Below are 27,736 nucleotides of genomic sequence, written 5' to 3' on the forward strand. Positions count from 1 at the left end.
AAACAATTGTTAACTTGATTTTGTTTGTTGAATTGGAAACTGATCTGACTCAACGAGGCCAAATATTCAGATATGTATCAGAAAGCATGAAGCTGGAAAAACCAGTGTAGTGTTGAATAATTCAATTCAGAACGACTTCCAAAAGTCTCATGGAAGCCGTATGAAATTCATGTGGTTCAGACTGAATTATTTACCAGAATATTGCTGACTGCTGAATTAAAGAACATTTTACTCCTGGCAGCATTGATCGGTGCTCAGAACATGCAGGCGATGAAGGCCAAACTGCTCTATGTATGCGATAATGTTGCATTATAATAGAAATATGTGGGCCTCTGTTGCAGCATACTGATTGTTCTATGGTGTTCTATGATTGGTCTATGTGTGATTATTTCCTGGGGGATACATTTCACAGAGGACTTGGCAGTAGAGGAAATTATATTTATTATCATGGACAATGAAGACAGAAGGTCAGAGAAATCCTACTCTGGGCTTGTCACTTTGGCCAAGTATCATATATATGATGGCGGTAGAAGTTAATGTGAAAAATTGACCAACCAAATTATTGATAAAATACAAGGAACTTCAGACAAGTCGACACACTATTTTCTGTGTGAGTGAGGTAAAAACACTGCACTCAGCAATATTCTGAGCTGGTACCATGGTTGATTTGTGGGGGTGAAACGGTACGCTCTTTTCACGGCACAGATAGCAGTACAAGGTTTTTTCGTTTCGGCCCGTTTCAGTTCGGTATGTGAGAACTTACTCCTGGGAAAATAGAGTCCATCTAACAAAGAAATGCATAGAGTTTTACAAAATGATTCGATTTCTAGACATTATAGAAAGGGTTTAAGAAGGTTAATAAAACGATGGTACTAAAGCCCAAAATACTGAATTTTTGGATTACATTATATCAGTATACCAAACTGATGGTAAAATACTGTGGTTCTACTAATACCACGGTATACCGTTTCACCCCTATTGTATAGCACCGCAACCTTTCGCACTTCAGCCAACAGCCCAGGGATGTATAAACATGTACAATAGCTACTCAGTCCAGTAGACAGGAGCCCATCATGCTGTCAGTTTATCAGTTAATGAATTTTCGCAAGGAAACCATTAATTCTGGGCAACCAGACAATGGCCTCCAAAATTCATTGAGCTGAACAATGCAGTTTGGCCATCTGTTCCAGCAGGGTGTGGTGAGAGCATGTTCTCCATCCCTGTACTTGCTCATCAAGTGTTACTTGTCATGACTTGTTTTGTTTCGTTAGTTGGTTGTTTATATATGAAATAAATGAGTTATATTTTCAAAAGCAGGATGTCATTTGTCTTCATTTATTTTTTATGACGATGGGGCTGATTGTAAGCGATGGTAATGTGTTTATCGAAATTGTAAAATTGTAAATAATTAATTGACTAGGTATCCATTTCAGCATGAAGGTCAGCACTGACAGAAAACATGTACATGTCAAACTAGCCTGCGTGCACAACCTTGGGTCCTGCCTAGCTTGCGGATCAGTGTCCGTGCATGTTAGAGTGTGCAAGTTTGTATGTAGGATGTGAGACATCAGTGTCCGTACATGTTAGAGTGTGCAAGTTTGTATGTAGGATGTGAGACATCAGTGTCCGTGCATGTTAGAGTGTGCAAGTTTGTATGTAGGATGTGAGACATCAGTGTCCGGGCATGTTAGAGTGTGCAAGTTTGTATGTAGGATGTGAGACATCAGTGTCCGGGCATGTTAGAGTGTGCAAGTTTGTATGTAGGATGTGAGACATCAGTGTCAGGATGTGAGACATCAGTGTCCGTGCATGTTAGAGTGTGCAAGTTTGTATGTAGGATGTGAGACATCAGTGTCCGGGCATGTTAGAGTGTGCAAGTTTATATGTAGGATGTGAGACATCAGTGTCCGTGCATGTTAGAGTGTGCAAGTTTGTATGTAGGATGTGAGACATCAGTGTCCGGGCATGTTAGAGTGTGCAAGTTTGTATGTAGGATGTGAGACATCAACCAAAATGTATACAATGTTTTCAAACTAAAATCTTCAAGACATCCCATTAATATCAATGAATTGTTCCACTAAATGGACACTACAGGTAAACCCACATTTGAGGAAGGATGTTTTGGATTGACCTGATAACAACTGTTGATGATGAAAGTAAACCTGTTTCAAGCCCCGTCTCGACACATGGCAACTGGATCCAACTGGATGACAGAAGCAAACATAACCTCGAAGACCTTATTTGTCAGTTGCACAGATCAAATGAATCTAAACCATCTACAAAATTAAAGAAAACACTTGCAGATATATGAATAAACCTGGTATTAACGTGCCTACTGAGCTCCATCTCTCGGATTTTAACCCAGTTGAACTTACTTGGGGACACTTTAACAAATAGTCAATAATTCATTGTTTTATTTGAAGATATCGAAAGATAGGCCGACGAAAAAAATCACAAGTTACATGCAGGAAGTGTTGGGCATGTTAAGACAATGGGGGACAATATTGGCAGAAAGATGGCCTCCAGAGAACAATAATCCAGCCAGTGGTTGTAGATTTAGATACGAGTGATGATGACACAAGCTTTCAATTGGAAATGTCTCTTGAGGATTCCATGCAATACTTTATGAATGGTTTTTGGTTTGTCGTCATTGACACAGTTATGTTAGTGTTGACTGGGATTCAACATCTGCTGTTACCCCCGTGATCCTTCACAGCATGACAAGTTAACCCTTTAAGTACCGGCAAGGCTAACCCACCATCCTGAACAATAAGGGAAAATCTCTCATTTGATGGGTAAAGTGTTTGCTGTGATGATTAATTCCTGGGTTGGATTCCCCATGTGGGTACAATGTGTGAAGATGACTTTTGATGTTGTGTTTTTATATGGTTTAAATAGTGCTAAAAGAAGCGACATGTGAAGATCCAGGGATAGATCTGGGCTCCAGCAACCCATGGTTGTCATAAGAGGCAAATAGCAGGATCGGGTGGTCAGGCTCGCTGACCTGGTTGATGCATGGCTTCATATCCCAGTTGCGTAGATCCATAGTCATGATGTCAATCACTGGATTTTCTGGTCTATACGCAATTGTTATTGACTGTCATCAAATAGCTTTAATATTGCCGAGTGCCAGGTTAAACAACTAACAAGACACTAAATAAAGCATAAAACCATAGTACACAGACAATCTCCACTGGATCATTTCTACACTTGAATCTTGAGATGGATTAGAATGCAGCTTTCTGTTTGTTTTCACGGCACAGTAAGCAAATATTCAGCTGTAACTCTATGTATAGTGAACCTCATTATCGCACATCATCCAGGGCATGTGACACGTTCTTGTCAAATCTGACAAGCATTGCTTACTGTGACTCATTCTCACATGGTACAAATGGCCAAAGGGGTCTGAAGCATTTCAATTTGTTTCCCAATGCTGAGACCCTGAGGTTCTGCCAGGAATCTAGAATTGTCACTCAGTTTCAAAACCCTTGTTCTTGGGCTGGGCTTGTCATTGCCCAGCCATGCTTCTGGAGTTTACTAAAGTGGTGATTATCTTTCGACCTGCAACACTTTCAGCTTTACTCTCATACTGCTGTGGGGCGGTGCGGTAGTCTAGTGGTCAAAGCATTCCCTCGTAAAGCCGAAGACCCGGGTTTGATTCCCCACATGGGTACAATTTGTGAAGCCCATTTCTGGTGTCCCCTGTGGTGATATTGCTGGATATTGCTAAAAGCAGCGTAAAACTAAACTCACTCACTCATACTGTTGACATGATGTGATGTAGCTGTAACACTGCTGAGCCAAACTCACTCACTCACTCACTCACTCTTGCTCAGGTAAAGACACGTGAAGATCTCGTTAGAATTGGTCCTCAGAAACCCATGCTTGTCGAAGAGGTTGGGTGGTCACACTCACTGAGTTGGTTGACACATGCAGTCATATCCACCTGTGTAGAACAATGCTCATGATGTTGATCACTGGATTGTCTGGTCCAGACTCCATTAGTTACAGACCACTCCTATAGCTGACATATCGCTTAGAGCAGCGTGTCGTACATAAGAAACCCAACAAACACAAATAATACTGAATCATTCTATTACTCAATTACTATATAAAACATTTCATAAATGTACAAATATGGACTTGAGATAAAAATAATTCCGTGGATACTGACATGTTGAGCTATGATTCTGTGCGATGGTCTTCCGCCATAAATATCCATCATCAGGGCCTCTCTGTTAGTCTTACAGGCCCTGAATTTGTATATTATATCATGGACGACCACATGGGAATGTGAAGAACTGGGGTAAACTGTTCGTTGGTGTTTGTAAGGAACATTACATACACATGTAAAGCGGCATGTCATCACTCAGGTACACTATCTCCAAGCATATCTGTGCACCACTCGTCTTAAAGGGGGACAACTGAAAATCATGTTATACTATATCAGAATGAATGTAGTTATCAACCATGTGAAAAGTATGTTATAACTGTTATATACACCACATTTCAACATTATGATTGATTCTTTGATATAACTACAGTTAATCTGTGTTCCTTAACTCATTTTGAGTAGTATACACAGCCATGATGCTGTACTGTGACGCTGCTCCATGTTATACCACCTATTCAGGTCTATCCAGATAACTATGTTGAGAATCTTTTCAAAAACGATATTGACATTGGTTGAGAAATGTTTCTTCTTAAAGTGAGCTGGTCAAACTTGGGCAGGTAAAAAATCTAAAAGATATGAAACAATCACTTGGTTATACTGTTCCTATTTTGACCAACTTTTGGTTGGTTTGTTTATTCTGAAATGAGTAAACTCACTGTTAAGAAACATGTTTTATCAAAAATACTCATTCAAAATAAGAACACTTAAGAGAAATTATATAAATGGTTCTTTATAATGTATTCATGTAAATAGTAAGTGACATCCCAGTCATACAATGAGTAGTATATTCATTACAGTTAGAAATACAAAGACAATTATTCGTTGTTTGAACTAGAAGGAAAACAGTATCTTTTTTAAGGTTTCCAAGACATAACATGATATATATACTGCCATATATTTGATCATACGTCTATATAACCAGGAAATAACTTTCATTTTAGACGTCATTAAAGCTGTAATGATATCTGGATACAAACATGAGTACAACAGGAACTTTGTTGCCCTGGTAACAAGCCCAGGATAAGCTGATGCCCAATATTTATCATACAGACAGTCTACAATAACACTGTAACAAACCGCAGAACTTCATGCTTGTTTTAGACATTGTTAATCCTTACAAACATGTCTTTAACATAAAACATTTAGGGGAAACATTTGCCAAAAAGATTTATTTCTTTACTAATAATCTTACAGAAAAATCGTATAAACTTAATCATTAAAATGTAATATTTGATGATTTCATTACTATTTATGCATTTGTGCGAGTATCTTTGCTGTAAGTTTCAACAGTGCATTTCAGCCTCACATGAAGGATTGTTTATTTGTTATTAATGCCACACTCTTCAGTATTCAAGCTACGTGAAAGCAGACTGTAAACAACAGACCCAGGGCCAGACGATCCAGAGATTAATATAGCGAGTAACAAGACGCACTTTGGGAAACAACGACAAGCCTGGACAAAGTCACATGACCCGACCAAACAACAAAAGGAATGTGTAAGGCTTGAACACGTCTAAGTCTACAACATATTGATCATACGATTCTTATCCAAATATCTAAGTTTGTGCAGTGGAGGCATTTTATTTTACATTTTGATTTTGAAAAACAACAACAACTGTTTATAACATCTCTGGATATTCACTGTCAACAGATGGGCAGACATTTATCTTAATACAAATGTAAGTAACTTTGACTAAATATTATATTGTCCCAAAGTATATTTGTAAAGTTCATATTCTGAGAAATTGAGCAATTTTAAATTCAGAATTAGGCAACCATAATCCAGAGGGAATGTTTTACTCCTTAATTTAGTAAATTTACAAGAGGACTAGCAAGTCTATGTCACTGTACAGCATATTTCAAAGCTAGAGCTGTTGGCTCAGGAACATTCCCTGACTTCAGGAATCGTCATCTGACATAATCAGCATATTTCAAGGTGATGGTTTGGTTTTACACTGACACAAACACTATAGAATATGCTCATGTACCTGATAAAATACAAATTATTATGCAAAAACATAAGTGCATCAAAATCAATTGACACTAGAAGTTTTGATTACTTGAGGTGAATTTAATCTGTAATATAGTACAACAAACATGCACAAAATATATAATACTGGTCTCAAGCTTTATGATAACAGCAAGCAGAACAGAAACAGAGTTGTCAGAAATAACGACACAAACAGAATTGATGGCTTTGCAGTTACCATAAAATATATTTTGCACTATAATAAATATCCAAGTATCATCTAGAACTATAACCTGGGTGAGATCAAGCAGTAACGCCATGGAAACACCATTGTGCAGAGTCCCTCATTGCTGGCTTCCATGACATCACAATCAAATGACATCACTGTTACTGAGGCTGGTCAGTTATACTGATACTGCTTGCTACTGAGACAAATTTTTCTAGAACATCAATTTTGGATGCAAAATAGAGTATTACCCTCATGCCTTTTGATACCAACTAAATCAACATGTCCAAAAATGTCAAATCACCTTGTGGATCCTCAAAGTTTTCATCTTTTATCAACTTGTGACGATATATTAGTTATCAACTCGTGATGATATATTAGTTATCAAAGACACTCAGCTAGGATTCTCTGTGTATATGATCAGACTTGATATATCGATAGGCCGTAACCTCAAAAAACAATTTGACGTGAAAGTTTTTGATTTTTGTCAACTTGTGACAATATATTTGATATCAAGACACGAGAGTGTGATTCTCTGTACATCTGATTAGATTTCTACAGCACAACACTACCCTGAATACCTTAGCTAGTACTTCACATAGAAACACAGGAAGAATGTGTATTTATATGGACAATCCCTTCTGTACTCATACAATGAAAAGACCAAGAAAGTTTCTGTTAATCTGCATGAACCATTTGATGATCATGTCTCGGTTACAAAACAACAAAAAGTCAAATGTCTGTAGTTAGTTCATTGTGTCAAGGTATACATGACCAACCAGAAATATTACCACAAATTTGGGTACTAATATGACACTGTACAAATTTTTAAAAAATACAGAAATAAAAATCATACATATTTCTTACAAATCGTGTTTAGTGTGTATCACAATGAAAGTTTGCTGTAGTATCCCAAACTTAAAGTTTCTTCCTTTTGGGATATAATTCACATTATGGTATAAAGATTCAGTGAGTGAGGGAGTACGCTGGTTCTGAGCAATATTCCAGCAATATCACAAAAAGGGATATGAGCTTCACATGTTGTATTCTTTGGAAATCGAACCTAGACCAATGCAAGACAAGCAAACACTTCAACAACAGGGCTATCTGGTGTCTAGATGTGAGAGTGTTTTAATTTATAAGCATCATGACTATGGTCATACACAAACAATTTAAGCAGATTGTGGGGAGTCAAACCCAGTACTTCAGTCTGAACATGGAGCACACTACCCACTGCCCTAACTTTAGTGGAGATAACTACAGATTATCTCATTGACTTTCAGCCATTTCACTGATTACACTTCCTCTTAATTTATAAACTTTTAGACATTAAAGACATTATTTAGATTTGAGACATTTAAACATAAAACTGTCTAAATATAAACTTTATAAGGTAATAACTTCTTGAAGAGATTACAAGAAAGATTTCAATACAGACTAAATGCTGATCATTGAATACAAATATGTTTTTTTTATCTTCAGTAAAAAACTACTGAGACACAAAACTGCAGATGGCAAAAGTTTGTATACATACCCCGGTACATGGTAATGAAAACAAATACATGTAGTGAAGCCTAGGATCAAGGATATGTGGTGAGATAAACTATGTGATACGATACAATACTTGAAGCTTGGCATTGTAACAAAAATACTCATTTGTACAACAGATAGTTCTCGTCCAACCTGGCAATAAACCGGTCTGGCAGGATGCTGATTGTGCAGCTTCCTGTAGGAATGTCCTGACAACTCTCTCCATGTACATAAACTGTGTATAGAGTAACCTGACAACTCCCTCCATGTACATAAACTGTGTATAGAGTAACACACCAAGACACTTCAAAATATTCTATATGCATATAAACTCTCTCTCCTGAAGATCACAATGTTACATTCAGACCATGTTGCATTTATAGTTTTGAGACACAGTTTCACATTGTTTGTCATAATACAATGACACATTGTCATGATACAATGACACATTGTTTGTCATAATACAATGACACTGTCATGATACACTGACAAATTGTTTGTCATAATACAATGATACACTGTTTGCCATGATACAATGACACATTGTAATGATTTTACACATTGTCTAAATGATACAATGACACATGGTCTGAATGATACAATGACACATGGTCTGAATGATACAATGACACTTCTCTACAGATATACAATGGGACAGTTACCCTCACAACCTTGGTCTAAGGCAACACAGTATCACAATGATGTCAGCTGCCCTGGGTCACCTAGTTCAGGACTTCAGGAAAACTGTGTACTACAGTAACCATGGTGCTAACTTGGAGAATGGTTGGCGCCACTGTCCATTGTGGTGCTGGCAGTCACACATGACATGGTTACTGTCGACTGTATTCACGGATAAATTGGGCTGCTATTCACTCTCTTCACCATTGGTTTGCCTGCACCAGGTCTGAACTGAGCAGAGTGAGTGAGTGAGTTTAGTTTTATGCCACACTCAGCAATATTCCATCTATAAGACGACGGTCTGTAAATAATCGAGTCTGGACCAGACAATCCAGTGATCAAAAGCATGAGCATCGATCTGCGCAATTGGGAACCGATGACATGTGTCAACCAAGTCAGCGAGCCTGACACCCGATCCTGTTAGTCGTCTCTTACGACAAGCATTGGGTACCGAAGGCTCATTCTAACCCGGACCTTCACGGATACTGAGCACAGTGGAACACCCTACCTGCTGCACCATCACTATCCAGCTACTGCCTTGCACTGACAGGAATGAATTTATTAACTGCGTTTCAAGCCTCCGAGGACTGATTTTGCAGAAATGCTGAGATCGTCATGTGCATCCTACAGATTTCAAATTTGATCCTTGATCAAATCTTCCTGGCAGTAGTATACACGGGGCAGCTGACAGAGCATGTGTGACACAGGTGATTCCAGTGACTTAACAATAACATATCTCTTATAATAACATCGATCAATCCACATAAACATTTTCTGAATTTGATAAAGTTATATGATATATTGCTTTTTCGTTCCATGTAAAGACTGTAATTAAGGTCAACGCAATCAACAATACAAGCGTTGACAAATAGTTGGACAACAATATTTTGCTCACAAAACCAATTTCCACAAGCAAACATCAATGACATGTCAGTTAATAACGGCATATAAACCACACATTCCCATTCTCAATACTTTATAAACAGATGTTTTGATCAATTCATTATCATTCCATATGCTCTGATCTGTTAAAGTTTAGAAGTCAAAGTGCTGTACAATTTTGATGACAAGAAATCTTGAAATAAGAAAACACCAAAAAGGTATCAGGCACTTAGAAATTTATTCTATTTGTAGGCACGTGAACATGCAATTTTTTCTGAGTTGATAACTTCACGTTTTACAACTGATTGTTGCTCATATTTGCCAACACAGTAATATCAAGAGATAACGTGTTTCAGTAACACAAGGATCACACAGTAGTTGTGAAGAGACAAGTAAACTGTCTGAAGAGATGGCAAGCACCAAATGATTCTCACAACCTTTGTCACTTCAAATATTTCTACAACGAAAGGGTGAGCTACAGAGCATGTGAATCCAGATAGACTGACTGACTGAGTTTGGTTTTACACCGCTTTTAGCAATATTCCAGCAACATCACGGCGGGGGACACCAGAAATGGGCTTCACACATGTTACCCATGTGGGGATTCGAACCCAGGTCTTCGGCGTGACGAGCCAACGCTTAACCATTAGGCTACCCCACCGACCCTAATCCAGATAGAGCTACATCTACCAACTTCTGCAATTGATAATGTGATTTTTGTTTTTTCATTTTAATTTGTTTTTTTCTTTCATGAGATTGCCAAGAAATCACCTAGCACCGAAATGAAATGTACCATGCTTGATTGTTTAATGCCACAATCAGCAATATTCCAGCTGTATGACGGCAGTCTGTATATAATGGGGTCTGGACCAGACAATCCAGTGATCAACATCATGAGCATGAGCACCTGGACATCATAACATTATAACTGGACATGCTTGAACACTAGACATACCAGTAATTCAAATCAAAGTTTTAATATTCTGCTCAATTGTTTATCTTTTCATTACATTAACAAATATTTTCACATCAAAGACATTTGGCCACTGGGATTACCGGTAGTTTTTTCTTGAGTTTGTTCATCACTTCAACCAAACTGCAAGTTTTTGAGCTTTTTATCAAAGATAATTGGTTGTTGTGGCTTATTGTTGTAAGAAATGTTTGGAAACCACGAATAATGAGAATGTCAGAGTAAGGCAACTAAAAATGGTAATGTTTTCAGTCATCTCAGCAGAATATCTCATACTTTGACAAGCAACAATATACATAGCGACTACAAAATGGTAGCAAAACAGATTATCCATGCTGACAGATGTGTGGGTGACAGATTCAATCCGCGACACTCTGAAGTGCAATGACTTCCATATTTCCACAGACAAATAACGATCGTAGCACTTTCTTTAAGAATTCGCCAGCACTGGACAATATGTGACAACAACATCGCAACATTCTCACTTATACAAAATGCAGCTGACAGCAACACAAAATACTGTATAGCTGTCCGGGCATCGCCAGATTGAACACAATTCCTCGGATTATGGCTATTTCAACTTTATGAGATTCAGTGAAGTAGATTAATCTTTCTTGATTACAAAGTCAACATACATATATAGACACAGAAAACACGGAGACAAAATATATTAAATCAACTGGAATTTGAACATCAGCCATTCAAATTATATACAAAAGAGCTGTACAAAATGTTACCTACAAATATTTTATCATGAAAACCCATTTCAAGGCATCACTGAACTGTGTTTCATCTAAACAAAGCATTCTATAGCCAGTACTGTCAAAACATATCAGGCTTGTCCAAATTTGTTCTTTTGTTTTTTTTTTATGGAAATATTAGCATAAGTTTTCTTTTATGAGTTTAAATGAGAATATGCTTTTATTGAACATTTCTTTCTTAACATTAATTTTAGAACTTTTATTTTCATTTTTATTAGAAATATATTCAAAAAATTTTATTTCTTTATTTTCATACCAAATGGACAAAGGAAATATATACTGGGGAAAATATATGGTTTCTTTTTTAAAATATAAATGTTCCTCGATATCTCCATAAAACACTCGTGGTAAATGGCATTAGCACAGTAAATGGCATTAGCAGCGTTCACTCATGATGATGTACTGTGGAATGACAGTCTCAAACCTTGGATATGTCAGGGGGGTGGGGGGGGTAATTTATTTCATGGGTAGCAAATTTGCAACAACACCTGCTGCTATGTGAAGTTTATCTCCTGAATGCTTGTGATCATTCTGTTCCAGTGCGCGGGATTTTGAATGCCCATGCGTAAAAGATCCCGGGGCTGTGAGATTGGGGAGTCTGGAGATCGAGTCCCAGCCAGACTTTAGAAACAACACAATGTATTCCTCGAGACCAAGCCCTGTCAGCCATTCTTGCACTGAGGTAGGCTTGGCAAGTCCGTCATAGTTCTTGTCGCTCTGGAAACAGTAGGAACGATTACGTATAATGTTGTTTGATTAGCTTGTGAGTAAATAACAACGCACACGATCTTAAGGACTACAACTTCCTGTTTATTGCATAGAGCAACGTTTTGATGAATGTTAGTTTGTTTGTTTGTTTATTTGTTTGTTGTTTAGCAACACTCAGCAATATTCCAGCCATATGGCGGTGGTCTAAATAATCTAGTCTGGACCAAATAATCCAGTGATCAACAGCATGAGCATCGATCTACGCAACTGGGAACCGATGACATGTGCCAACCAAGTCAGCGAGTCTGACCACCTGATCCCGTTAGTCGCCTCTTACGACAAGCTTGGGTTGCTGGAGCTTAAAACGCGGATCTTCACGGGTGCATTTGATGTAGATTGTTACACCATTATCAAGCAAAATATTACTACAACCAATTATATATTAGTAGCAGATTAACAACACTTGGTAATACACCATGTCATTTCACTTGACAGAACCACCATTTCTGTCCATAGGAAAACAAGAATAAAATTTTAAAAAGTAGTTTCAACAATTTGTTGTTTAGACATACCGATGTTGGTCGTTGTTTCTTTGGGAGAGGTGGCGGTGGAGTGTCCATCTTGACGTCATGTTTCCGACCCAACTCGGCAGGTCGAGGCATCGTCACTGGCGGTGCAGTTCCCACACCACTGAGGCATGATGGGACAGATTCACTTGGACGTATGTTGGCAGGAAGTTGTGATGTCGACACAACAGGCATGACCTGTCTTTGAGAGGCAGACGCTTGAAGCACTGACTGGCCCATGATTGGTTTACGTCTTGGAGATGCGGCCTGTCGGCCATTGCTAGGGTTCAAGGGCCACCCTAGTTCCGGGCTCGAACTCTCTTGGCCCAGACGAAGCAACACCTCGTCACTGCTGTATCTTGTCTGACGAGCAGGTGACGAATGTCCGTTGCTAGGCAACTGGATTCCAACAGATGATGACATGGCAACAGGTTGGTGTCCTCCTTGTCGTGGAGTGGAGGGATGAATGTCTTCAGGATCTTGGTATTCCGTATCCAAGGCAACGATTTCTGAAATAGCAACCAAGTTTTAGCAGAAACATATCTGAACATAATGGTGTTACAATCATAACATGTTGCAAAATAATGTGACAATGTGTGTCCTTTAGGAAGGTGTCGGTAGACAGAATAGTACCAATGAGTCCTATCTTCAAGTGTTAGTCCAAAGTTTATTAGGTGCTGCTAAATCTGCAAGTAATCTCACTGCAGACAGACAACATTGTATGTTTAAATCCTAACTGTTTTACCAATCGGGACACAGATTTTAAGTCATATATATATATTTTTTAAGGCTTTGGTTTCTTTATAAAGAAATATATGGAAATTACAGTGGTTTTGTCAACTCTATAAACCCAAAATAAAAGCGTTTCTTTACCATATGTCTTCCTGGACTTGCCGACTCTGTACTTGCCTCCCATAGACACACGCATCTCACCCCTGGAGGAGAAACAAGGACATTATCAGACATATCTCACCCCTGGGGGAAAAAGTAGGACATTATCAGACATATCTCACCCCTGGAGGAAAAACAAGGACATTATCAGAAATATCTCACCCCTTGGGAAGATGCAAGGACATTATCAGACATATCTCACCCCTGGAGGAGAAACAAGGACATTATCAGAGATATATATCACCAAGACTATACAAGTACTTCACTGAATATGTGGTACTAGATGTTTTCACAGTGGCATAGTCACCTGAGTTTCCCCGTCTCCTCTCCATTGTGTGTGAGTACACACTCGAAACACTGGAAGTCTGGTGAGAACTGATCCTTCAGAGAAACCACACACTCACCTGTAAACATACACAACAATATATGCCTGCTATCTTAATTGAATGTGTGAACCACAGTGCCACGCACACACTTGAAACCTAGAATATACACAGTAAGTGGACGTGTTGTGACATGTTTCAGATAGATGCTGCTTACCACAAGACTTATCATCATCATGAGTGAGTTAGTGAGTGAGTTGAGTTTTACGCCGCACTCAGCAATATTCCAGCTATATGGCGGCAGTCTGTAAATAATCGAGTCTGGACCAGACAATCCAGTGAACAACAGCATGGGCATCGATCTGCGCAATTGGGAACCGATGACATGTGTCAACCAAGTCAGCGAGCTGACCACGTTAGTCGCCTCTTACAACAAGCATGGGTTACTGAAGATCAATTCCAACCCAGATCTTTACTGGGTTCATTGTCATAATACTCCTAACATGTTATCACATTTTTCAGATAGATGCTACATGCCACAAGACTCATCATCATCATGATACTATGAACATCTTATCACAGTTTTCAGATAGATGCTATTTACCACAAGACTCATCATCATCATGATATCATTCTATATTGGAATTTTTTATACTTGCTGACTGAATATTCGCTTCACAGAAGGACAAGATAAATCTCTGTATGATATAGATCCTAGACAGATGCTACCTACCCTAAGACAAATCATCGCCATCACATCGCCAGACATGTTGTCATACAAGTTCCAGATGCTACTTACCATAAGGCAGATCGTCATCATCACATCGCCAGACATGTTGTCACACAAGTTCCAGACAGATGCTACTTACCATAAGACAGATCGTCATCATCACATCTCCAGACATGTTATGTCTTTCAGTGGCATTTAGAAGTTGTACATTGAAGTCCAAGATATTTTTTATGGATTAAACTTCTTTTTTAATTTCTCTCACAACGTTTCGAGACCATTCCAGGTCCCTTCATCAGGTGAACTGGCAGTTAGGACTATGACGTCGTCACTATGACGTCATTACTGAGTTATGACGTCACAATGCAAGTGACATCACAGTACACTAGGGAGAGTACTGTATAAGTGAGTTAGTTACATAATGCTATCAAGTAACCTTTGTGTAATTAGCAGTTGTTGTGTATTGACAATTCAACTTTCAACTCTATTATTTAGCATGAATTTCATCATTATGTAACTAACTCACTTATACAGTACTCTCCCTAGTGTACTGTGATGTCACTTGCATTGTGACGTCATAACTCAGTAATGACGTCATAGTGACGACGTCATAGTCCTAACTGCCAGTTCACCTGATAAGGGGCCTGGAATGGTCTCGAAACGTTAGTGAGAGAAATTAAAAAAGAAGTTTAATCCATAAAAAATATCTTGGACTCCAGACATGTTGTCACAAAAGTTCCAGACAGATGCTACTTACCATAAGACAGATTGTCGTCATCACATCGCCAGACATGTTGTCACACAAGTTCCAGACAGATGCTACTTACCATAAGACAGATTGTCGTCATCACATCGCCAGACATGTTGTCACACAAGTTCCAAACAGATGCTACTTACCATAAGACAGATCGTCGTCATCACATCGCCAGACATTTTGTCACACAAGTGCCAGACAGATGCTACTTACCATAAGACTCATCATCGTCATCACATCCACGGACAGCTATCAGGATGTGCTGCTCCTCCAGATAGTCCCGGTCTCCAAACATTGGCCGCAACTGCAACAATCATTGGTTTCGGTTTGTTTAGTTTCGTATGCTGTTTAATTAACTAGGTCTTAGAATAGTATTTAGAAGTTCGATGAACAAAAATATATTCACCTAATGGAAGAGGAAGAAGTAGCTCTGAAATGTCATGATAAAACATAAGAAAGTTGTTATTCCTAAAAAGTGTTCATAATCTAGTATCATGACACAAACACTCAGTAATAAGACACAACCAACAAGGTAAAAGCTTAGATTTAATCTCATGTAGTTATTTGATTTTATGAGAGGCATGGGTGGCTAACCCCTGTCACAGGCTAACCCCTGGTCATGCCAGAATCCAGTGATTGGGTTTGAATCCTAAATATCACTATGCCAGCTTCTTGTGCTTGAATACATTGGCAGGTTTTAGTTCAAGGTAAAGAAGGATGTAAAACGTACCATGGGTAGTTGGTCAGCATGCCATTCTGGACAGCAGTAGAAGCTGCTCTTGCTCTCGATAAACTTCACATTGGATTCGCAGCAGATGATGTCTGAAACACAGAGCATGGTGTTCATGATCAGGGCCCCATTGTTGTCTGAGACACACAGACCACTATAGTCATACACTTGCTGAATCTCATACATCTTTAAAGTCAGCGTTCTTACCCACATGATTAAATACCTGATCTGGGCCTCCTTTCACAAAGCACTAAGGTGATCGTAAGTCACTAAGGTAACCTTAGTGCAATGTTAAAGAATGGGAGTTAAGGTGAACCTTAGTAAAGGTTGCTTTGTGAAAGGAGCCCCTGGGCCCCGTTCCACAAAACGATCGTAGCGCTAAGGTGATCGTAACTCCCATACTTTAACATAGGCTTGCGACAGTCGTAGCGCTAAGATGATTGTAACTCCCATACTTTAACATAGGCTTGCGACAGTCGTAGCTCTAAGGTGATCGTAACTCCCATACTTTAACATAGGCTTGCGACAGTCGTAGCTCTAAGATGATTGTAACTCCCATACTTTAACATAGGCTTGCGACAGTCGTAGCGCTAAGATGATTGTAAGTCCCATACTTTAACATAGTCTTGTGACAGTCGTGCGCTAAGATGATTGTAACTCCCATACTTTAACATAGTCTTGCGACAGTCGTAGCGCTAAGATGATTGTAACTCCCATACTTTAACATAGGCTTGCGACAGTCGTAGCGCTGAGATGATTGTAACTCCCATACTTTAACATAGGCTTGCGACAGTCGTAGCGCTAAGATGATTGTAACTCCCATACTTTAACATATACTTACGACTGTCGTAGCGCTACGATCGCTTTGAGGAACGGGGCCCTGGACTACCTGATTTCATGTTAGTGAAGGACAAGGTGGCCAAGTGGGTTAGATTGCTGACTTTGTGTGCTGGTAGTAAAGTGGCTGACTGAGTGCTCCTGATACAATATACAGTCATTCCCCACCATAATGCTGAGGGGAGCTCCTGCTATAATATGCACGACCCTCTAAAAGGACTTACCGGACAAACAACTGGAATAGAACTCCAAGATGAAATGTTGTCGCACACACGTCCTCACCTGAAACACAGCAACATGTATTGTTAATAATCACCTTAAACTGAACCTGTCAACACGGGTATATTTGTTAATACATCATTTGTTTTACAAAACATGTTTCAGCATACTTGGAGAAGATTAACAATCAAAGTGAGTGAGTGAGTATGGTTTTACGCCGCTTTTAGCAATATTCCAGCAATATCACGGCGAGGGACACCAGAAGTGGACTTCACACCTTGTACCCATGTGGGGAATCGAACCCGGGTCTTCGATGTGACCAGCGAATGCTTTAACCACTAGGCTACCCCTCCGCCCCTTAACAATCAAAAGAATTGATATAAGTTGGATATAAGTTGAACTCCGATGAATGGAGAAGTTGGTAGAACCTTCACCACTGGGCTCCAGATGAGAACATTCTGTGTTGCACTGAATGACAGTCTAACAGTATGTGAGCTGTATCAAGGCATCTTAGCTTCATGAAGTGTTGCAGAAGATGCAACACTTGAACCACAATTGTGTACTGATGCTCGTGCAACTGCTTATTCATAATGTTTTACACTATTCAGCATACTTGGTGACAATTAACAATCAAAACCAATTCACAAACTGAACTAAAGTTTGAACTGAAACTTCATCAGGGACGAAAACACTCTGTGTTAGGTATAACTCCATGCTGAACAATATTTCAGGTATATCACAACATGTCAGCTTAATCTTATATGATTACCACTTTGGTAAAGACTACTGGTTCCTGTTCAGGCTAAGGGACATAACTCTGCAGGGAGATCTGCAGCATTTAATATGAATGAAGGGAGTAACCTTGTTTTACTTGAAACAAAAATGGACATTCTCAACAGACCACATATATTTACAAAACAAAAATAACCTTTTCCCCTTTCAAAACCATATTGGCAAGATCATTTGTTTGGTCAAGTATGTGTGACAAACTAACTTGCTTGCAATTCTGATTTTGAAACCTCGGATAGCTTTCACTCCATCCCCATATTGTATCATACCCACCTGAGCCTCTATTCTGTTGAAGAGGATTCTGATGCTGGAGTTCTCGGTGAGCATGGCCTGACTGTGTACGAACTGCGACGCTATCCCAACCGTGAAGGACGCAAACACAGGTCGGTGATCACTGTTCAGCAGATTCTCCACACTTCCTGAAATGGTAACAGTTTCAAATGACACTAGGTGAGAAAAAGACAAGCCAGCTCCTCAGACAACACAATTCAACTGTTGGTCCCAAGTCACCTGTTTTGGGGGTCTGATAAAAGGCGACACTTTATACCAGTGTATAAGACCAGCCCGACCCCCCGAGACGGGTTAGATTTCAGACGGACGGTCTAGATTTACAGCTAGCCAGCCCGATGGTCTGGTAAAAATTTAGATGTTATATACATCGGAGTCATATCTTGGTGTCTGGTCTGGTTAAATCCATTTTGGACTGGTAACATTTTGAAGTTACCAGCCCTGACGTCTGGCTTGGGTTTTGGCTTATTTCATAGACTGTTTATACCAGATCACTCAATGTTCATACTTAGGCATGGCCAGTGACCATCCACTATCATGGGATACACACTATCCACTATCACGGGATACACACTATCCACTATCATGGGATACACACTATCCACTATCACGGGATACACACTATCCCCTATCCAGAGAAACACTCCATTCACTACAGCAGGTGGTCGATACTTCAACAGAATGCAACCCACCATATGCGTTGTTCTCGATGAAGGTCCCTGGGTAGGAATGCCACAGTACTCTGTCACACCAAGATGGCACGTTGATCCTTTCCTGAAATGACATAAGTCCACCCATCAATAACATATCCACTGCAGAGAAATATGAATCTGAATGCTGTTAATATGGACATGAGTAAGTCGACATGATTTGTGAATCTTGAAATTGGTTCAAATTTTCCGACAATGTTACTGAAAAAAATACCTACAGGACAGACAGGGTTGAGTGAATGAGTGAGTTTAGTTTTACATCTCTTTTATCAATATTCCAGCAATATCACAGCGGGGAACACCAGAAATGGGCTTCACATATTGTACCCATGTGAGGAATCACACCCAGGTCTTCGGTGTGACAAGCGAACGCTTTAACCACTAGGCTACCCCACCGCCGCAGTCAGGTTTGAACTTCGCTTAAGATTTTGAAGCAAAGGAAGCTGCAGGTGATGGCCATGTGACCCTGCCATGTTTTATACACCCTGCTACAGACTCACCCCTGTTTTCTTGACCTTCTTCCAGTCGTACTTGTAGCCCGGCTTCCCTCGGTACAGACGGTAGGTCGGCATGAAGTTGATCTCGCTCTCATCTAAAGGTAACCACAAAGTTCTATAACCATTTGTGAATGAAATTACAGTAATTACTCTTTAGACAGGTAATACTGTGGAACGAGTTGAAAATATAAGCCTACAAGTTTCATAATCATAATCATTTTAAGATTAAACAAATCACATATACCCTCTAAGAAGGGTTGATAAAATCATGTTGTCTTATTTCACATAATCTCTTGACATGAACAGTTGCCGTCATCCGAGTCACTGTCTGTGAAGTCATCAGAGTCACTGTCTGTGAAGTCATCCAATCACTGTCTGTGAAGTCATCCAATCACTGTCTGTGAAGTCATCAGAGTCACTGTCTGTGAAGTCATCCAATCACTGTCTGTGAAGTCATCCGAGTCACTGTCTGTGAAGTCATCAGAGTTACTGTCTGTAAAGTCATCAGTCACTGTCTGATGAAGTCATCAGAGTCTGTGAAGTCATCAGAGTCACTGTCTGTGAAGTCATCAGAGTCACTGTCTGTGAAGTCATCCAATCACTGTCTGTGAAGTCATCCAATCACTGTCTGTGAAGTCATCCAATCACTGTCTGTGAAGTCATCCAATCAAGTCACTGTCTGTGTCACTGTCTGTGAAGTCATCAGAGTTACTGTCTGTAAAGTCATCAGTCACTGTCTGTGAAGTCATCAGAGTCTGTGAAGTCATCAGAGTCACTGTCTGTGAAGTCATCAGAGTCACTGCCTGTGAAGTCATCAGTCACTGTCTGTGAAGTCATCCGAGTCACTGTCTGTGAAGTCATCAGAGTCACTGTCTGTGAAGTCATCAGTCACTGTTTGTGAAGTCATCAGAGTCACTGTCTGTGAAGTCATCAGAGTCACTGTCTGTGAAGTCATCCAAACACTGTCTGTGGTCATCAGAGTCACTGTCTGTGAAGTCATCAGAGTCACTGTCTGACAAGTCATCAGAGTCACTGTCTGTGAAGTCATCCAATCACTGTCTGTGGTCATCAGAGTCACTGTCTGTATCAGAGTCGCTGTCTGTGAAGTCATCCAATCACTGTCTGTGGTCATCAGAGTCACTGTTTGTATCAGAGTCACTGTCTGTGAAGTCATCCAATCACTGTCTGTGGTCATCAGAGTCACTGTCTGTGAAGTCATCAGAGTCACTGCCTGAAGCCAGCTCCTCATCATTATGTTTTCCAGCTGAAGTCTGTGTTCTTTGAACAGTAAGATGTGGGTTCAAGTTGGTTTAAATATTGGGTTGTATTTTGCAGTTTTATGTTGCACCTGTAAAGTTCTACTTACTTAAATTGATCCCTTTTGTTTTGGGTGAATTTTCAAACGCACTGGTAGAGCAGTTTCTGGAAAAATTATTTAAATACTCCATCTATATGGCGTCGATCTGTAAATAATCGAGTCTGGACCAGACAATCCAGTGATTAACAGGATGAGCATCGATCTACACAGTTGGGATATGATGACATATGTCAACCAAGTCAGCGAGCCTGACCACCCGATCCCGTTTGACACCTCCTATCACAAGCATCGGTTGCTGAAGACCAATTCTAACCCGTATCTTCACGGGTTCAAAAGATGAATCAGACAAGGTGACTACTCACTGAAGTTGAAGAATGCATCTTTATCAAACTGTGTCTTCCTCAGTTGGTCTCTGTCCAAAAGGAATGGAATATCTCGGTCTTCTGCTCTCTTCAGCACAACCTTTCAACAAACACAGCAGAAGATGTGTATTTGAGTTACCTCCCCTTAGCATGTGCAGTGGGCAAGTGTGTGTCTTTATTAAATGATGAATATGTATAACACATTGTCAATTTAAAACAGTTCACATGCAGATCATACACCTGTCCATGGATCAGTGTGCATGTGACTTTCATTCTCAACTCCCTGGGGAATATTACACAAAACATGATCATGACCTTGAGATACCAATAGGTGATTAAAGGGCGGCAGAATCTCGAGAGTTATATAGGACAACTCAAATCATGTTACCTCGAACTCGATTAGTTCTCACAGAGCGAACACTAACCACTTACATCTACTTTCTCTACAATTCTGTAGTTGAGATCTCCGAAGAAGAAAACGTGATGGAATTTGTGCGACACGTCAAATCCTTCGAAACTCTTTGGCCCGAGTGACAACCCCCTTCAGGATGTCTCTGTAGTTCTGGTTTCTCCTGAAATGTCGTAAATAAATCACAGTGAAAGTCAAAGGTCAAAACCATCAGTTTACAACTTTCTTGATATTCTAAAATGATTTTATCTTTGCCAGTAAAATAAAGCTTCCCAAGAGCAACCTACCTGTGCAACCTCTCGTCCCCTGAAGTCAGATGTGCGTTGATGAAACAGATACTAGTACCGTTGAACTGGAATGAAACAGCTGAAGCTCCCTTGTTGCCTAGCAACAGAAAGTAAACATTTATTTTGATATGCAAAATGTGAATAAATTGAGTGGGTGAGTTGGGTTTTATGTCACTTTTAGCAGTATTCCCACAATATCAAGCAGAGGACACCAGAAATGGACCTCACACATTGTACCCGGGTCTTCAGCGTGGTAAGCGATCGCTTCAACCACTGGGCTACCCCACTGCCCTCATGTTCATGAAAGTCCTGCTAACTAGTATGTAGTTGAAATTCATCATAAACAAGTTTAATGTTCGGGTTATAAATTTAGTATTAGTCATAGAGAATCTCACCTGAGTGTCTTTTCATATCAAAGATATAAACCCGAAACAACAAAACTAAAATGACACGGCTTGTCGTAATCAGTTCAGCCATATTCTTCTGTGTGACACGCAACTCACATTTTGTGTCCATTCTCAAAATATATAAAGTTTGTATTTGGTTATACCATGAGAGATTGTGAAGTAAATAAAAGTAGATATTAGATTAAAGGATTCTTTAAAACAATGCATGTCACACAAACATAGAGTTTTTATGAAGGAGCCTTAGAGAAATCTATTTGTCTGTTGGACACGGGTCTTTTGATTGAAATCTTGAACTATAACCCCCAAATTACCAACATTGTTTAAAGAGAAGCATGGTCAAGATGTTACCACTAATGTTAAAAGTTAAAGCTTAATGAGACCCTGGGTACAAAGACCATATGAAGACCTCAAGGTCAAGATATGACCTTGGAACTGATGCTGCATTGGGTCCTAGTGTCCTAACAACAGGTGACAGGTTTCCATAGCAACATACCAAGAGCATTAGCGATGCCTGTCTTGACGGAGGACTTCTGTACGTGGGAGATGCAGTGCCGGTGTTGTGGGTTGATCAGGACGACCACTCGGATGCCCCACAAGTTGCACATCTCCAGCTGAAACAAAGGATTAAAGTTGCATGTAACTATTTAAAAAGGTCCATAATTCCAAAGGACCAAAATGAAGCTGAAAGACATGCTACACATTTCATGCAAGGCTAGTATATTGCACAAGTAGGAAGTAAATAATAGAGCATCAACCGAAGATTAAACACACAATCGGCATCCAATAGCTACAACACATTTGATTTTGAATTGGGGGGGGGGAATGGAATGGATGGATGGATGGATGGAGCGATGACTAACATAGTCTCTTGTCTCACACCATCAGTGTACGATGACAATGTCACCATGCTTGTCTACCCAATCTCACCTAGTCTCCCTTACAACAAGGTAACGCTTAGGGCTTATTATGCAATGGGGCAGGTTGATACTATTTCCAGATCAACAGATTCATGAGATTTCTACAACTATAAACATGTCATAGTTGAGATTTATTTCCTCAATAGTTCTGAATGGTTCTCAGTTCACACATCTCAATGGGCGTTCAGGCTCTAAATCAACAGCACCAAAACTAGTGACAATCAAAATGGTTATTAGAAAGGTTCGTACCATCTCCACGTCGACCATCAGCGTGGCCTTCAGCGACGCCTTCAGTGTGTTGACCCAGTCCTTGTCGTTGAGAGCACTCTCCTGTGTGCCAATCACGTAGATGTCGTGTGGAATGCGTGACAGTGTGCGATCCAGAGACTTGCCTTCCCCGTTACACTTCAGCCAGTGCTTCAGTGTGTGGTCGGGCGCCGACTTCCCTGGAAGACAACGTGGTGATTCAGATAAATTGGATGTGGTATGCTAGTGGTGTTACCATGGCTACCAGAATGCCTGAATCCAGAACACTCACTTTATCAGATCCGTTCACATGGATTAATGGTGAGTGAAGTCTGTGCTTCAACTACCCGTGATGAAATCCAATATCCCCCCATCAATTCGATATCTACCTACTCATATTCCACATCCAAGTACACAAATATACCATATTTAATGTCCACCTACAAATAATCTACACCACCAAACTAATATTGCACATCCACCTACCCATATTCCACGTCCCAATGAACACTGAAATTTGGTCCACCTTCTCTTCCTTGGAATGTAAGCTCTTCATGTGTCGGATCTGGAGGCAGAAGTTCTCTCTGGCATGAGCGTTCTCGAACATGTAGGACGTCTTCTTCTTGCCCTCGATGATCACATCCAGACGACTATTGTCTGACGTGCTTTTCACAAGCTGAAGAACTGGAAAGAAAAAACATACAAATTAAGTACGATAAGTAATATATCTAAACTCTTACCAAAATAAAATAATGTTTCCAAAATAATTGACCTCTCTTTTTGGTTATATTTTTGTAAAGCATTTTTATTTTGTCTGGTATTTTGGTCTACGGTGCCACAATTCACTATGTGGAGTCTCAACACTTGTCATTTTAAAAGTTCCCAGCCTTCATTCACCATGTTGATAATTAGAGGTGTGACGATACAGAAATTTCACGATACGATACGTATCGCGATATCTTGGAATGATACAATTCGATTCGATGCATATCACAATATGCTTTCTTTAGTTATTTTCCTTACAAAAATCATATTTTAATCGCAAGAAATTTTGACATAACCATCAATATCTAGTGAAAATTAACAATTTTAAGGTCAACGATACATATCACGATACGAAAAAACGTATCAATATATTTATCGTCAGTTAAAGTATCACGATTATCGATACTACGATAAATCGTCACAGCTCTATTGATAATGGCCACTCCTACTAGCCGCTCATATCATACATTTCTCATTCACAGCTTCACAGTGACCAGTAAGTCGTATGAATAAAATCCTTTGGTTTAAGTAAGTGAGTGAGTGAGTGAGTTTGGTTTTACGCCGCTTTTAGCAATATATTCCAGCAATATCACGGCGGGGAACACCAGAAATGGGCACATTGTACCCATGTGGGGAATCGAACCCGGGTCTTCGGCGTGACGAGCGAACGCCTTAACCACTAGGCTACCCCACCAGCCTCCTTTGGTTTAAAGTACAACAGATACATAATAATAAAGAAATAATTAAAACATGAGGGACATAATTTCTCAGAGTGAACTTTGTCTGATAGAGAGTTTGCCGTATATATTGGCCAGACAAATCTATGCTAGAACTACTGAAAAAAACACTGGCCCCCTACCCCAGTGAACGGTTGGGTGCATTTTGACAAGCTACGGACAGTTGATAATAATATTTGAATTTATTACTTCTGTCATGTGTGAAGGTGTTGCTTGAATCCAGGAAGTCTTTTGAGGGTTTCACAGCATAGAACCGGCCTTGCCGAATGTCCACGTTCAACGTCACCTTGCTGGTGAATTTTCCCGCCTTGGACGACCGTACCTGGAAAAAAAGACATATAATTAAAATAGGATGTAATTTTCTTTGGTGTTGTTCAAGGTTCAACGCATGGATATTCCAGTTAAACCATGCCAGCATATAAAGAATCGTATCAGGACCCAAATATTAAGTCATTAAGGACTTACTTCAAAGGACAATTGTGGTATAGAGAGGGAGGACTCACCTCAAAGGACAATTGTGGTATAGAGAGGGAGGACTCACCTCAAAGGACAATTGTGGTATAGAGAGGGAGGACTCACCTCAAAGGATGACAGTGGTATAGAGAGGGAGGACATGGGCGACGGCATCTGCTGCAACGCCCCAGTGAGCTCCCTCATCTCGTCAGGGTCCAGGTAGTCGTAGCTGCTGTCGGGGAGCTGCTTCACCACCTCGTGGGCCTGAAACACAAAACAGCAGATCATGGCAGGTACTAGAGAGTGAAACAGTATTATTTTCCGCCACTTTTAGTAGTATTTCAGCAAAATCCTGACAGAGAAACCATAATGGGTTTCACACATTGTATCCATGTAGGGAATAGAACCCAGGTCTTTGGTGTGACTATCAAACACTTCAACCACTGAGCTACCCAACAGATGCAATAGCCATACAAGATATTTCCCCATCCAAACAATATCCCATGAGAAGGATAGAAGGATGTACTATTCAAATCAGACCAGTTCCTCTAACACACCTTATTTCAACAAACATTAATTAAAATTAAATGTTATTTGTGCTGCAAGAGCAAAAGCAGACACTGCCAAATGAACTGTAATAAATCTAAGGGACCATTCATAATTTATGGCTAGGGGGGGTCACCCATTTTGTTCTGGGGAGCTAGGGAGGTAATCCATTTTGCACACATGTACTGGGGTGGGGGTGGGGGTTTCAGCAATTTAGTAAATAAAAATATGTTTAAAATTATGCTTATAAATTATGGGAAGGGAGGAGGGGGGGGGTAATTGAATTTGTACATGACATGGGTGGGGGATCACTTATTTTGAACATAAATTGTAGAGGGGTCATTCACATTGTACATGATTCTCCATAAAAATCATCATCAACTGCCCCCATAGCCATAAATTATGAACGGTCCCTAAGGAATAATTTTCTGCAATACAATTTCACAGAACCAACTTACAAATTTCAACTTTCCACCCTTTCTTGAAGGGAATATTTTTGTCCTTGATGCAAAACATTCAAGAGGCATTGCTAGAGCTGCTAGACCTGACTACTACCCTTCACACACCCATGTCAGTTTTGAGTCTGAGATTGGTCAGCTTGTGCTGTGGATGACCTGTTGTTGTGGTTCAAGCTGTCACAATACACCATTGTTCAACCTAACAGTGTCACCCACCATTGTGCAGGAGACAAATATTGGCCTGTCTCAATTGTCTTAGTGGACACATTCGTTAAATGTTCGTTATTCCCCACTCACTCACCCTGCTGTGAGTTCAGATAATGTACACGGCCACCTGCCTTTGTTACAACAAGACAATGTTACACCTGAGAGTACATGTTTTAGGGGATTATGAGAGATAATCCCCTGTTTTACATAGAAGTACAAACTGTAAAACAATGTTAACATCATATTTTACATACAAGCACTTCAGGGGATACACCATGTATTGTAACCACTTCCCCCCAGCCACCTGCCGCTTTAGGATAAAGAATCAAGAAGATGACTTGCATAACATTTTGTTGTTTTCTTTACAAATCCACAGACCTTAAAATTCAACAAATATATAAAAAATAGAACCAGCTTAACAACGTTTTAAAACTGCTGACACTAAAGATGACTTTGTTAAAAAAATAACAATAAAACGCTGCTTTCAGATTTCACGTGTATGATATTTATAAGGATCTATGTGAATTTTCTGTTTTTATATCCTAACAATCCAAACCAACTTTGAGGTCATTTTAAAAATCCCGCAAAGTATTTACATTTTGTACTAACCAAATTTTGAATACACAAGGCCATTTGGAAAGTGGTCAAATGTAACACATGTTATATTTGGGATTACACTTTCTTAGTAAAGTACACATTCTAGTGCTTTTGTTGGGTTGAGTTCCATCCGGGATTCGAACCCATACCCTCAGAGTCAGGCACCTAATCGCCAGCACACAAAGTCAGCCACCTAACCCGCTCAACCACAGCAACTTTAGTCAACCCAACAAGGTACTAGTATTTGTACCTTACTTAGAAAGTGTAATCCCAAATATTAAATATGTTCCCAAATTTTGCACAAAATCCTTCAATGCCATAATATTGTGATGGGTTTCCCCTTCTGCAATTCCTGCTTCTAATATTTCAGCAAAATGATAAGAATGGGCTTCATGTATTGTAGCATATTGTACTGAGTATGGACCCATCCACAGATAACATGTATATTTCATCATCTTGCTAACACCTCTGTGGTCGCGTGGACGAGGCATCTGATGAGGTCAATGGTTCAAATCCCATCACAGCACTCATATCCTGTATGGCTGGTACAAACCCATATGTGATTCAAACACTTTGCCTGTGCCGCCATGCTACAATACTTAAACTACTAGACAGGTCTGTAAGACTTCCACCCGTATCCCCTCTAAATGTTAACGATGAGGAAAAAGATCCATACATATATATTCAGGTGATATGATTTGACTAGAAGGGGGATACGAGTGGAAGTCTTTCTGGCAGGTCTACCATCCCAGCAGCAGGGTGAGTCGGAATGAAGCAACCACTGTATCCACTAGGACA

The 27,736-nt window shown here is 39.8% G+C and overlaps 1 protein-coding gene and 1 long non-coding RNA gene across 2 annotated transcripts in view; both read right to left on the reverse strand.

The window, feature by feature from the left end:
* Window positions 1-6,830: 6,830 nt before the first annotated feature.
* On the reverse strand, window positions 6,831-8,936 carry LOC124277308. The gene is made up of 2 exons (XR_006898792.1): window positions 8,151-8,936; window positions 6,831-8,108 (listed from the first exon to the last, which is right to left on the reverse strand). It is a non-coding gene; the product is annotated as an uncharacterized LOC124277308 (long non-coding RNA).
* A 2,366-nt stretch (window positions 8,937-11,302) lies between these two features.
* The window catches only part of LOC124277307 (phosphatidylinositol 3,4,5-trisphosphate 5-phosphatase 2A-like), a 64,049-nt gene continuing 47,615 nt past the window's right edge, over window positions 11,303-27,736 (reverse strand). The window contains 20 exon segments of the mRNA XM_046712958.1: window positions 11,303-11,762; window positions 11,764-11,907; window positions 12,471-12,973; window positions 13,338-13,399; window positions 13,663-13,759; window positions 15,373-15,463; window positions 15,890-15,981; window positions 16,951-17,008; window positions 18,008-18,153; window positions 18,715-18,796; window positions 19,233-19,324; window positions 20,910-21,009; window positions 21,342-21,449; window positions 21,451-21,481; window positions 21,606-21,702; window positions 22,506-22,623; window positions 23,179-23,375; window positions 23,662-23,859; window positions 24,867-24,999; window positions 25,257-25,394. Coding sequence (XP_046568914.1) covers window positions 11,685-11,762; window positions 11,764-11,907; window positions 12,471-12,973; window positions 13,338-13,399; window positions 13,663-13,759; window positions 15,373-15,463; window positions 15,890-15,981; window positions 16,951-17,008; window positions 18,008-18,153; window positions 18,715-18,796; window positions 19,233-19,324; window positions 20,910-21,009; window positions 21,342-21,449; window positions 21,451-21,481; window positions 21,606-21,702; window positions 22,506-22,623; window positions 23,179-23,375; window positions 23,662-23,859; window positions 24,867-24,999; window positions 25,257-25,394 — 2,565 coding nt within the window. The 3' untranslated portion in view covers window positions 11,303-11,684.

The sequence above is a fragment of the Haliotis rubra genome, unplaced genomic scaffold (genome assembly GCF_003918875.1).
Source record: "Haliotis rubra isolate DU_JTF1 unplaced genomic scaffold, ASM391887v1 Scf22, whole genome shotgun sequence".
NCBI classification, from domain to species: domain Eukaryota; kingdom Metazoa; phylum Mollusca; class Gastropoda; order Lepetellida; family Haliotidae; genus Haliotis; species Haliotis rubra.